Here is a 13806-nt window from a genome sequence, read left to right on the forward strand (position 1 = left end):
TAAACTCTTCATAGCGTCAGCCAATAACCCTGCTGAAGACTACAAGCACAGACGCTGCTAATTATCTTGCAAAATTAGCGTTAACCTTGATGTCGAATCCAGTCCAGAAGCCACGATATTGACAGGCTTTTTGCACCCTCTGCTGCACAGGTCTGAGGCTCGGCATGGAGCAGGATACGTGGGTGATGGTGTCAGAGAAGGGGGAGAAGCTCTACCACCTCATGGCCAAGGGTAACCTCATTAAGGACCGGAAACGCAAGCTCACCACCTTCCCCAAGTGCTTCCTGGGAAGGTAAGAGTCGTGTGAAAGCTGCAAAGTGTTCAGTCCTCGTGGTTTTCTCTGTTTCACATCGGTGTGACTATATAACTGTGAGGGAGTGAGTGAAGACGACCGTGCCACAAATACCTAATATTTAATTCTGTATGTTCTCAGATGTTTAGCTCTTTATATTTGATGTGAAATAGGTAGAAATTGAGTAGTATTGGTACATACAGTATATGCTGAGTACACATAAAACTGTAATATAAATCCCTACCGTCCCTGCTTTCATTTTAAAATTGGCGAAGATATCTAAAGACAGCAGCTGGGAAGAAGAAAGCGTCGGCGCTTTTTGTTCCGGAGACTCCGTGTTATGTATATCTGCAGTCTCAGTCATGGGAAAATCAAATCCTGCCAGATTTAGCCCATGAATCTTATTTAAGGATTATTGGTGTGGTGTCTGGGGACGGATCGGCCATCGAACGCCAGTCGTAAATCACAGGGAGATATCCCTGTGCGTCTCAGCTGACTGCCCGCTCTCTCCCTCTCGCCCATGTTAGATTACAATAAGCTCTCTGCGGAGGAATCCGTTAGGGAACTGCAGTCAGGGGCCCGTCATGCCAGAGGGCAGCTGCCTGTGTGTAACATGTTCATCGTTACTTTCCGTCCTTGACTTTCCGAGTTTACTTTTAATTAGACTAAACATGCCAATCTGTCTTCCACTCGCTGATAGGTGAGAGTATTTACTGTTCAGGGTGCCTTGCTCAAAATCCTTGAGCTATTTTAAGCATGCATGATTTGATGCCCCCGTTTCAGTATTTCCCTTTCATCATGTAAGATGTAGATGCCTTGCTGTCATATCAGTTTGCCAGATTTTTATGCAAGTAAATGAGTCAAAAAGTCAGTTTGAACTGACTTTGCCCAGGGTTTAATCTAGTCCAGGCAAGCACTATTTAATAACCCTTTAAATTTAAAATGTTGAAGTCTAGATCTCCTGCAGTCAATGTCGAAATCCAATATTAGGCAAGCACACACTGTGACTCCAGTCATTGGTATATGTGAGAGCCAGAATGATGTGATCCTCAAACTACTAGCTGTGATTTGATGTTCCTTTGTTAGTCCTTTAAAGTAAATCCTGATGGGACATCACACCTCGTGCTCTCCTAAGCTGGAAAAGCGCAAAAAAACTTGTAATTCTTTTTTCCATTTCTCACATTAAACACGTTTATTTATTTATTTATTTTACAATAATGTGGTTCATATATTGTAGGCCTAAGTGTGGCGCACACATTGTGAGACGGAGTTGGGGACAAAGCTGGATCGGGATGACAAAATCTAAAAAGACATCTGTTTGCAGCCAAAGAGAGGTCTCCGTGTTTGAAAAATGAAAATTGTATGTGACGGCCAGCAGTCTTTTTTATAAAGCGATGACACATGAAATTTAAAAACTTATTTTAAACTGTGCTCCTATCTTGACTCTTGAAATCCCGTAACAAATTCCCCTCATAAACGCCTCGCTGCGTTTCAGAATGACCCGTGTTTTCCATTTGTTTGAAATCTTTACAGAGTGTTTTGACTGGTAATAATCACGCTGAACATTATCCCAGCTTAAACAGTCGTTTCAAAAGCCCTGTTATTTTTAAAAGCATGGAGAGAGAGGAAAAAAAACAACAACCAAAAAGTCCAATTGGACATAGTTGTGGCCATGTTATATCGCATGGTGGTTTGGAATGAGGAGTTACTTTCTCCTTTGGTCCACGCAGACAACACCAGATCCCTCGCGGTCTGGAGGAGGAATGGATCTGTCAGCTAAAAAGATTAAAAGGATCAGATGTTGGTCATATGTGGGTACCTTGTTGAGTCTGAAGGGATCATATGGTGAGAAAGCAGCTCAGGGAAGCTCCCTTTGGAAACCTATCCTTCCACAGACAACTTGGCCAACACCTGGATGACCACTTGTGGGTAGAAAGACATCTCTAGCCCCTCTGTACTTCCCCTGTCTGAGATGACTTTGGAGAAGATTACATGTAGGCGTAATTGTTGAATTGGAACCAGCATGGTATGTCTCTGATGAAAGCCACATTGCCTATGGCTTCGACTCGGCCCACTCCCCCCATTGTGAAATGCTTTGCCTTTATTCTCTTTCCACGCCTCGTCTTTCTCTTTTTGATTTTTTTCTAAGGCCGAGGGCTATTTTTGGGTCCCGAACTCCTCCCCTTTAAGTGGCGCAATCGTATTTGTGGATTGGTTCCTGTGAGAGTGTAATTCATCAAAGGAAATGTGTGTGACAGCCACCTAGCTTGCAGTTATCGTCCAATTTTAAACTTGGAATAAACAGGAAAAACAAAAGGAAGTCAATGTGGTAGTCTCTTCTACATACGAAAGACAACACTGTCTGCTTGCTGTGACAGATGTTGATTAAAAAGCCCTTTAAGAGCTCAATGAAAAGGTCGGACGTCCTGTAAGAAACGCTCGCTGTCTGTGTCAGCCTCTGCTCTTTCCTTTCTACATTACATTACTAGGGAGACTTATTTTGCTCTTTCAGTGTTCAACAATCATTAAAGCTAAAGCTGAATAGAAATGTAGCATGTAGATGTAGACAGCATTTCTACTACATAGAGCAGTGAGATATAATCATACTGATGTTGTATGACTTTAAGTATTGCCTGTAGTCACATAAGGGACATTAATAGTTTGACATTTTAGGAAATATGCTCATTTACTCGAGCATCAGATGAGAAGGTTGACACCACTCTTGTGTTTTTCTGCAAGATATTAAGCTACAGTCAGCAAGCGAGGAGTTAGCTAGCTAGCTAGCTAGAACTTAGCATGGAGACTGGAAACAGGAGGAAACAGCAAGTAAGTATTCTTCCAGAGATAACAAATACATTCACCTTTGACCTCTAACCTCAATAATTGACACATGATATCTTGTTTGTTTAGTCTGAACAAAAGGTGAACAGAACTGACTCCTTGTTTCAGGCTAGCTGTTTCCTCATGCTCAGCTCAGGTAACCGGCTAATGTAGCTTCATATTTAACCGCCAGATATGTGAGTGGAAGCTTTTCTTCTCCTAATCGAACTGTTGGCCAGAAAGCTAATGCGCTCGTCTTCTAAAATGTCGAGCTATTGAGTGAAATGTCCCTTTCTTTTGTCCTGAAGACCTTGAGGGATTGGTTTCCTCGGCATTTCTCTGAAATATTCATGACAACATTCAAGTTTGAGTTAAAGTTTGGATGGAAAAACAGCCATCGGTGCTACTTTTAATCAACCGTTAAAAACTTAGCTGGCGTTCTTTATCATTACTGTCATCACACAGTGATTCAGGGAGGTATGTGACCCTGTGACATCACCTTTTTCCAACTTTTTCTCCAAAGTTTTTTCCAAACCGCTGAGTGTAGCACAAACAAATTATTATAGAAATGTGACATGACTTAAACTTTTCAACGTGCATTTACAAAACGGTTGGTTTTGAGGCCTTTTAAAGGCTGGACTGGAAGTGTTAAGGTTTATTTGTCAGAGAACAAACACCAATAGCCATACATACATCAAATTATCTCTATATACATCAGTGAGTCTTAAATATTGGTATATTTAATTTGGCCATTTTGCCCTGCTTTGAATAAAGCTGTTCGTTACATATGTGACCCTAAGCTCCTCAAGGCCATGAGAACTGCGCAGCTCAACCTTTCAGGGTATTTTTCCTTCCATGGTTAAGGTACAGAGGTTGACAAATTGACGTTGTTATAGACTTGTGTTTTTCCCCTGTGGTCTGTTAGGGAGAGAAAAGCGCCAAGGATGAGTGGTTAAAGAGTGTAAGATGTTGGCCGGACGCACGGGGGAGGGGGTGGAGATGGTAGCGGTGGTGGTGGTGTTTGTTCAGTTGTTTCTCTGAAACCTTTTGTAATTGCTCGTGTTGGCTCGGCGCTGACACCCGGCCACCTCCGTCATGGCCTGGAAGTAAATTCCAGTGAATTCCAGTGGTGCCGCTGGCCGTGTTTGTTTGGCTTTTATGGGGAGACGGGACATCAAGGATGTAATCAGATAGGCTACTGCTACTCCGCCTGCTCTCTCTCTCTCTTTCTCTTTCTCTCTTTGTCCTCATACTCTCTCTCTCGTTCTCTCTCTGACTGAGTCTCTAAATTATGGAGAATTATCCAATTTAGCTCATTTGGGCCATCAGAAGATCGGATGCTGTTTGTTGTTTTGGCAGCCGGGTTTGTTTCCTCTTCCCAGTTGTGAATGACGCACAGAAAAACATATTTTGCATTTTTCTGCATGAACTTCCCTAAGATCCAATTAAACTTTTTCGTATTTGATAGTGTGACAGTGTTTGTCTAAAATAAATAAAGTTAAACTAGACAAAACATGCAAACTAAAGCCTGCCGGTTGTTTAAAGCAACAGATGTGGCCCTTGACAGTAAATAAATCATTCCTCTTTCTGCCAAGACGGTGTTTGTTGCCATAGTCACATCAATTTAGAGTAAATGTTGTTAGTAGCGAGTTGTAAAGGCTCTCTGTAATGATAGCAAAGGCCACCACGTTTTTTCCAATTTGCAGATTATCAAGAGTGAATTCAAAGCTCTCCTCTGACCGAGCGATGCGATTTTGCATGGGGATTTTGTGCATGTTTGTTGTGTTATCCCTGAGTGAGTGTGTCTGCTATCATGCCAGTGTTGTCTTTTGTGTGTGTCCCCAGTGAGTTTGTGTCCTGGCTGATGGAAATCGGTGAGACAGGCAACCAAGAGGAAGGGGTTCACCTGGGTCAAGCTCTGCTGGAGAACGGCATCATCCACCACGGTTGGTTCTCACATCCAGTCTCTTCTCTCACGCTTTATCTGCTGTTCCATATCACAAACCAAATCTACCACAGTCTAATTCACTTTGTGCTGCGCAGTATGGAGCACGCAAGTGCCTGCTGCAGCCTGACCTAACCTTCAGCAATGCCCAATGAATGTGCCGTGAGTTTCCCAATACTTTCCCTCCCTGGCTGGAGCCTACACCGTAGACGCAGCTGTCTTATTTACGTCCTAGCAGGTGTCCCATTTAAACACTCCCTTGTGTTTAGGTAAGGGATTATAATTAATAATCTCTTCTTGCCGTGATGTTTGTGTCATATTTGCTCGGTGGCTGTTCTGCGGCTTTGTGTAACAAGTGTATCTAGCGCGTGAGGCTTAAGGTGGCTTTGCGTTCGCACTAAATGGCGCATGCTTCTCTGCATGTAGTTTTTCCTCAAAAGAGTAAGGGCCCCGAGCCAAGTTGTATCTTAAATCACTCGTGGGAGCTTTATTGCTTCCTCACAGAGAAATGAGATTGGGCTTTAGAGCCGTTCCTGACAGAGAGGAATAACTCCGAGCCCCCTCTGAGCTCTCTCGCCGTGCAGTTAGAAGTCCCCGTGTGGAAAACGATAGAATATCTTTTCATAAAAAAGCTTTAATGGAAGCAGCACGGCTTCAGCCAAGAATACAGGGGAGCCAACTGTTATTACTGTTAGAAGGGTCCTCGGTGAAGTCCCCTGAAGGAAGAGGAGCTGTGTTATCTGTGACCGCTCTGTATAAGTATTCTTGTCTTGAAAGCTTGTTTCACCACCCAGCCCTGCTATGCTTTAAAACCTCTTATGCTTTCAAACTTGAAGCAAGATGAATAATACTTCCTTTAGGGTTTGAGTCGTTTTTTTCTTTCATTCCGACGCTTCTCATTTCACAAACCCCCTCTTGTTTTGCATTTTTAGTGACAGACAAATACCAGTTCAAACCCGAGCCTGTGCTCTACCGCTTTCGCTACGACGACGGCACCTACCACCCAAGGAGCGACATGCATGACGTCATATCTAAGGTAAGGTCTAATTTACTATAAATCAAATTTCATACACCTATCACTGATATAATAAGATCTTCTGTCTTGTTTTCCTCAGGGCGTTCGGCTCTTCTGCCGTCTTCACAGCCTCTTCACTCCTGTCATCAGGTAGGCGGCCATTTTCCTTTCCACTCCGTTGCAGCCCAGCCAGGTGGGGCTCCAGTAGCTTCGCATCTGGCTCTCGCTCCTAAAAATAGCTCCACAACAAAGAGACGAAAGTGGAGGAGAGAAATAACACGGTGAACTATGAGCTCATTGTTTTCAAAGAGTTCCTGACTTAGGAGGAGTTGGCACAGATGGTGATGGGGTGCAGCGGGGCCTGTGGGTGATCGAGCCTGGCAGGTTTTTATCTCCCCAGTCTCAAATCACAGATGTGGTGGAGAAGGCTGAGTCTATCAGATGTTAGGAGCAGTTTGGGTACATGTGGGAGACAAATAAATGTCAGACAATGGGATGAATTCTCTCTTGGTGCTTTTGAGTGTTAATTATCAGCATTTAGTAGCCTGTTGGAAATGCTGGTATGTAAACAGTGTAAAAACAGTCTTTTTCTTGATCTGCAAAATATTTGTGAGAAATCCGAACTATTGGTAGTAGTAACAAGGTCCACCGATGAGCTTTTTCTGGCGCTTTCAACCACATCACATGGTCTTCATCAGCATAAAAGTTCATTCTTGACCAGCTGCACCCCAAAATTCATTGGAAATAGTAGCTTAACACAGCGGTCCCCACTTAAGGTCCTTTTACTAGCTTTTTCTGAACCTTTCAATGCATCAGATGCAGCATGATGTTCATTCTTGTCCATATACATAGAGATTTCACAAGGATATATCCACTCAAGATCTTCTTACTAGCTTTTTCTGGTGCTTTTTAATCATGTCACATGGTCTTCATCAGCATGGACGTTTGTTCTCGGCTCCTGTCAAGTCTTAACTTTAAGCCAACACGGACACATTTAAACAGCTAAGTGAGCGTGCATGTCAACCGATCCTGTTCTATTACACCTATGGGAAATACCCTGATGAAGACCATGTGATACTGTTGAAAGCTAGAAAGGAGCATTGATTTTGGGGCTGGAGCCATTTCACAATGGCTTCATGCATCAAAATGCAATGCTTTACTGCATTTTATGGAGCTTTAACCCATCTCGCATGGTCTTCATCAGCATGAACATGCACTATAACAAAGGTCCAGTCGTTTTTAGACATTCTATTGCAGAAATCTTTCATCATATATTGTATTTGTAAGTAAACATGAATGAGAAGTCCCAAAAATACTATGGATTAAATTTCAGCAGCCACTGAGCTATTCTCTGAATGATAATACGGGCGGACAGAGCTTGTTAGTGGACCTGCCTTTGTGATTGTTTTGTCAAAGGATATTGCCTGTTTTCTAAATCCAAACGTACAGGGGATTTCTGCTCATTTTTCTCCTCCTTTGTTGTGTGTGTTTGGGTCACATGGCTCGATCCATTCATCACAACTACAAATAGCCTCATTTCTGTTAAACAGCATTTTCCAAGGGCCATTCAGGTACAATACACAGTTCTTATGCATTTCACAGAGTGTGACCGACCGAATATTGATCCTTTGCTCTGAAAGGCCCGTCACCGAGTCGTGCTGCTGGAGCCAAACATCGATTCCAATTCTTATATATACAACATGATGCAAAATAGCCATTGTGACATCTGGAGTTCAGTGCTGTTGTTTTCAAAGTTTTAGCAATTTTCCATTTTATGTTATTCAAAGATAAACTTGGTAATTAGTGTAAACATGTTAAAAACCAGAAACATCCTGGATGCCTATGAAATAGTCACTCAAACCCAAACGCCAAACAGGTGTTATTGAGCAATTTTGGCACATGTGATGAAACAACCCTTTGTCTAACAGCGCTAGAAGTGGAGCAGTCTCATTTTAAACACTAATTTGCTGGCATGTGTTTTTTTTTTAGATTCCATTTGATCAGCATTTGCGGTGCAGACTGCTAATGTGTTTTACCGCAAAGCACCGCATCAAGGTTGCCTGTTTATCCTGCATTTGAAGTGGCCTGATGAAGAGCTTTAATTTCACACTAATAAAACTGTGCCATAGCCAGAGGGTACGCTGATTATACAGTAAGTGTAGTATCCCAGCATAGAGGCTTCTCTGTATTTCTGTTTGATTCAAGTGCTAAAAAGCCTAAAGGGTGATTTTGTGTTTGTCAGCATCCAGTCCATCAGCGTTTGTATTGAGGCCAAACCTCTTTACGTAAAAACTGTTGTTGGTGTGCTAGAGTTTTGTGTGTGTTGTTGTGCAGTGTGTTCTCACTGAAAGCCTAGTACAATGCATCACAGGGCCTGGGAATGCCAGAGTTTAATTGGAGCAAGCGGCCCCTGCCTAATTAGGTATAATTTCCTGGCAGAGCGAGAACGATGAAGCGAAGGGGGGAACGTACACGATGAAACCCCCGCGCAGCTTCTGCCCACTGTTTGAAATGTCCACTATTGGCAAATACTGTGTGCACATAGTTTAATAATGCAATGAGAAGAATGCACACAGAGAGGCTGCAAACCCAAAAAAATACTGCAAAGGTGATCTCATAAATTATCTTCATACAGATTGGAAGATAAATATTGGCAAGTTTTCCTTATTTTGCTGGTGAGTCCTCCTCAAACTCAATATTTATGGATATAAGTGTAGAAATGATATGGTACACTGTACTTGAGCAATTCATCAGGACTGCAGCAGTTGATAAAGGCTTTCAGCATCGCCTGTATAATATATTCCAAAGAATGCTTTGAAAATGCAGCATTTTCCGGCATCATCCATTTACCGCTACCAAAATGTCAAGGCAAACTTTCCTCTTTGGACAGCAAATTTAAAAACTACCTCTCTGACCTTTCCCTCTGTTACTCCTCAAACTGCTGTTTCCTCATGCCGGACATATGGCTGCCCGCTGGACCCCTGTTTACCCCCCATTTTTCACTCTGACAGCCTCACTGTGCACCAGCCGCTCCGCAGGATTGCAATTCAGGGGAAAAACTTTGTTCCTCTTGCCTCTTCTGGTCCAAGTGGTTTATGCATGGCAAAGGCAGGGCAACGTTCCTAATACCAACACAAGGGTCCTCATCAGAGACCAACACAGGCTGTCAGATACAGTTACGCAACAGAACTTTCCATTGTGGAGGAAACAGAGCAGCATTCGGCCTCTCAAGCTTCACATTCTGAGGAGCTCCAGACAGCTGAGATTGGACTTTAACTTGGCCCACATGTCATGTTTGACTTGTGTGAACTGTGTGTGTGTGTGTGTGTGGTTGCGTGTGTGTCTGAGTGAGTGTTTGCATGTGGTGGAAATGGTGAAGTGGTATAAGTCACGGTGGTTCTGGACTTTCCCGGCCTGCAGCTCGGCCCCTGTGTGTCCCAGGAGAGGCCCCTGTGTTCATGGGAAAGTCACAGCTCCATTTCAGACGGCATTCCCGGGGTCTGTACGCCTGCGTGGGTAACACTGAGAGCAGTAACACCAGACTGACATGGGGGCACCCCAGTGCCAAACACTGCAGGGGCCGTTAGCAGCCATGCTCGGAGGAATGCTGTTTTGCTGTCACCGACTGTCAGAAACTCCCTTAGATTTATGACACAACTGCCAGCACTTGAAAAGTGACCACGCCTCGCTGACAGAGGGAATTATTAGTCCTCTTTTAGTCATTGTGTTTAAATAGACCAAGCAATTACAGCTCTGCGTGTTCACCATCTGGGTTTAATACAGTTAAAGTGAATCATAGAATTGAATACTAACATGGCACAGTCAGAGTTTATAGGTAGAATTTTGTTTTATTGATCCTTCTCATGAAGTTTTCTGCTTTTATTCCCATGCAGGGATAAGGACTACCATTTGAGGACTTACAAATCAGTAGTGATGGCCAACAAGCTGATAGACTGGCTCATTGCACAGGTAAGCCCTAAAAGTGCTTCATCCGCAGCAATGGTTGCACAGTATTGCACCCAAATGCAAGGAAGGCCGGAAGATGTGACGAAAAGAGAGCTTTATTAAAGGAGCAATATGTAGTTTGTATGTATGTAGTTTGTAAGTCGAGTTCATACTTAAAACAAACAAGGGGCAACATAACACCAGAGTAACCGCTAACCTCTGCTAACTGTAGCTGCCAATTGCTAATTAGCTCAGTAAGCTGTGCAGGTAGTGATCTGGACTGGGAGCTTGGAGCACCAGGCGACTAGTGTTTACATGGCATGGTCCAGGGCTAACTGGTTAGCATGCTAACTTCAGTAGACATGTCTGCAACATAAAACATAGACATAACAGCATTTGTTCACAATCTGTTGATAATTTTATTTATTTTTTGTAAATGTTTTCAACTAAACTTTGTACATATTGTACCTTTAACATAAAGCTGAATCCACAAAAAAAGCAAAGGCTTCTCTGAAGTTAACTTAAATGACACATCAATTGGATTCTTGATAAATGTTTGACAGCGAATTCAAATGTGGACCAGAGGAAAGAAACTGAGACAACAAAGTGTTCCTCGCCATCAGACTTGAGTCAAAAGGAAACGAAGAAAGAAAAGTCGAATTGATTTGACAGCTGAGCTTTATTGACTTTGACAGGAAGCTTTTGAGGTTGACAGATTGATAGTCCTGCTCGGGATGACAACAAAGAAATGAAATGTATATGGCGACCACCACAGAATCAATGGCAGACGTCACATGTTTGTGTGCCCATTTTTGCTATGAGTGCATACGTGTGGTGCATATGGTAGTCCATATGAAGGTGTTTGACCCAGACCAGCAGAATAGCTTTCACTCCTGCTTTCTATACATGATTTTGGCTGTGTTTAAGATGGAGCGTGGAGTGGCTCTGCTGGCCTCGGGGCTTTTGGATGCAGGGCGTGAGTGTGACATTTCTCTGAACACACAATGTCTTTTGTTCCGTCTGTCTTTCTACTTCATTTTCTCTCATCCTCTTTTGCTTTTCTCCCTCTTGACTCATTTCCTCGATCTACTCTTTTTGCTTAAATCCGTCTCATTTTCCCCACCGCATCCACTCTTTCTCTTCCTCGTGTCTTCTGGTGCAGGGGGACTGCAGAACCAGGGAGGAAGCGCTGATCCTGGGGGTGGAGCTGTGCGACAATGGCTTCATGCATCACGGTACAGCACTTTTCTCTGCTGAGGATTTCAGCAGCGCAGAAAAAACAAAAAAAAGTCCTGATCCTGCTGTTCACAAACCGTGGAATCCTCTCCATCATTGACTAAATAAGAGTTGAATGCTTCGGAGAAACCGCACAGAGGGCGCCTGGCATTTAGCATCCTGTTTTAGAACACAACCACTCTTGTTCTCTTTCCATTTCCACTTATAATCCCTTTGACACGCTACAGGAATAGAATTTTTTCCAATCCAGAGAATGAATTCGTATGTATGCATGCATGTGTGTGTGGTTAGGGCCATGGCTGTATTCATGCATACTATCATTAACTCCATGCATACTTGCGTGACTTAGGTAACCAAGCACAGGGTACATGCTTTGGTTGCTTTAGCTGTGAGAACTTGGCGGATAACACATGGATGTTTAGGTGCAAAATGGTCAGTAGCCATGGTTGCAGTTTGTTTATGCGAGTCAGACTTGTTTTTTAACTCTGCGCCTGCCAAAGTCCACATCACACACTTTACTGTATGAGTCACAGCGTGTCTCCTCGTACCCCCGTGATGTAACTGCTCCAACCTACCCACACTACAAATTACGCGCACATCTATGGAACATAGCAGTCCCAGCCGTCAACTTCCTCTCACTTCCACAGCCTTCGGGGTAATTTTACCAGTGGTGCCAGTGAGTTATTTGGCCTGACGATGTAGCTATTAAAACTATTGGCGCTGTATCTGATCTTGAGGGGAATGAAGTGAGGAAATGTTAGAAGGAAACTCTGTTATTCCCCTCAGGCATATTTTTTCTTTCTAAAATCGAAGTCTTGGTGAAGGCGTTATGTTACCGTGGAGACTGGGTTCTTTCAGAAGTGATATCTTGCCACAAAGTGGGGTCTCCTTTTTTTCTCACGGCCTGTATATGTACATTTTGGGATACATGGTGTTTAAGCACTTGGGCATGCTCCATTTGGCATGTGACTAATTATTTAAACCTCTTAACTTAAACCTGCAGTGTGGGCCGACATATAAATGAACGTCCGTTACATTTAAGCCCATTCCAAGCAAAGTCACACAATGTTTGTTAAGCTTGTCACTGTCAGATAAATCTCTCTCTGCGTTTTGCACTATACCGCAGTTTTTATGGAGGCATATCATGCTCATTTTCAGGTTCTAAAACAGGTTTTCATGCTTTAATGCTCAAAAAACTCATCAGCTTTCTCATACTGTCTGTACGTGCTCCCCCTCTGTGTGAAACGCTCCCGCTTTTTAAGGCCCACCCTCCTGAATACCCAGTCTGCTGTCATTGGTCCCAAAAAACAGTTATGAACCTGAAAATAAGCCTAATATGTCTCCTTTAATACATGTTTGCATGTCCAGGCATGCCCGTTTTCCAGACGTCATGTCCTAATGATTGTTTATTATAGAGTTTTGAATCCATTTTCTACCTTTCCACACACCCACCGGTTTCCATTCATTTCCCCACAATTTGTGAAGATTTCATAATAATTTATCACAGTTATGTAATAGTGCTGAGGTAATACAGTGCATATTTTTTCAATTCAGCCACTCTCGAAATGGCATAACCTTGAGAGAGAGAATGTAACTTTGTCAAAAGAATCGCGAATCTAAGCCTGTGTGGTACACGTGTGGAAAATGTACATTCATCCTGATATGAAGCCTTAAGTCTGAAAATAATCTGTTTACCAGAAATATGAACATTGTTTGTCAAACTTTTATTAATCTCTGACCTTGTTGTTGCCTCCTTCAGTGTTGGAAAAGAGCGAATTCAAGGACGAGCCCTTGTTGTTCCGCTTCTTTGCTGATGAGGAGATGGAGGGTTCCAACACCAAACACAAGCCCATGAAGCACGACCTGAAAATAGTCGAGAACGTCATCTCCAAGTCTCTCCTGGTGAGCGCCCACTTACGGCACTCCTTTGCGGCTTATTGATTGATTAGTCTGTCCAGTGCGCTGCGACTTTGCTGTAACGTACCCACAACGCAGAACAAACCAATGGAACACTAAATCATTAGGAAGCACACAGCTGTGAGAGAAGAAAAGTCATAACACTGCAAAAGTCCATTTTATACCTCAGTAAGCATTCCTTTCAGAGGAGAGAGTAAACACTGACGTCGCTGCTATCTGTCTGTACCAGAATCTGCCTCTTGTGTGTGTGTTTGTGTGTTTGCGCTCTGTGAAAATGTCCTGCTCTGCTGGCTTGGGATTTTGCTGATGGGAGACATGTCGTTTTTCCTAGATAAGGCCTAGTGATGGAGGCTATGGCTTTACCCTGGAAGAGAGGAACAGGGTGCCCATCATCAAATCTGTAGAGAAGGGCTCCCCAGCTGAGGTAAGGATGCGTCTACACAATCGATACAAAGAGTACAAAGGAAGTCTCTTCAGAAGAACATTGTTATAGGAAATTAAAACACAGCTAACGTGATGCTTGTTCCATTTAGGATACATGAAAGCATCCTGAAACGTCCTTTTGTTTCTGCAAATCCACTCAGCCCACATTTTCTTGAACAAATTGATTTCCAAAATGATGTTGTTATTAATTCT

The 13806-nt window shown here is 43.0% G+C and overlaps 1 protein-coding gene across 2 annotated transcripts in view; it reads left to right on the plus strand.

Moving 5' to 3' along the window:
- Positions 1 to 13806, plus strand: part of prex2 (phosphatidylinositol-3,4,5-trisphosphate-dependent Rac exchange factor 2) — a 98414-nt gene that overhangs the window by 33151 nt on the left and 51457 nt on the right. For both annotated transcript variants that reach the window (XM_084340151.1, XM_084340152.1), the window contains 8 exons: positions 151 to 292; positions 4958 to 5058; positions 5990 to 6093; positions 6173 to 6222; positions 9966 to 10041; positions 11180 to 11252; positions 13013 to 13155; positions 13502 to 13594. In XM_084340151.1, the coding sequence (XP_084196277.1) occupies positions 151 to 292; positions 4958 to 5058; positions 5990 to 6093; positions 6173 to 6222; positions 9966 to 10041; positions 11180 to 11252; positions 13013 to 13155; positions 13502 to 13594 (782 nt within the window). The remainder of the gene's footprint in view (positions 1 to 150; positions 293 to 4957; positions 5059 to 5989; positions 6094 to 6172; positions 6223 to 9965; positions 10042 to 11179; positions 11253 to 13012; positions 13156 to 13501; positions 13595 to 13806) is intronic.

This window comes from Pagrus pagrus (genome assembly GCF_965226575.1).
Source record: "Pagrus pagrus genome assembly, chromosome: 20".
NCBI lineage: Eukaryota > Metazoa > Chordata > Actinopteri > Spariformes > Sparidae > Pagrus > Pagrus pagrus.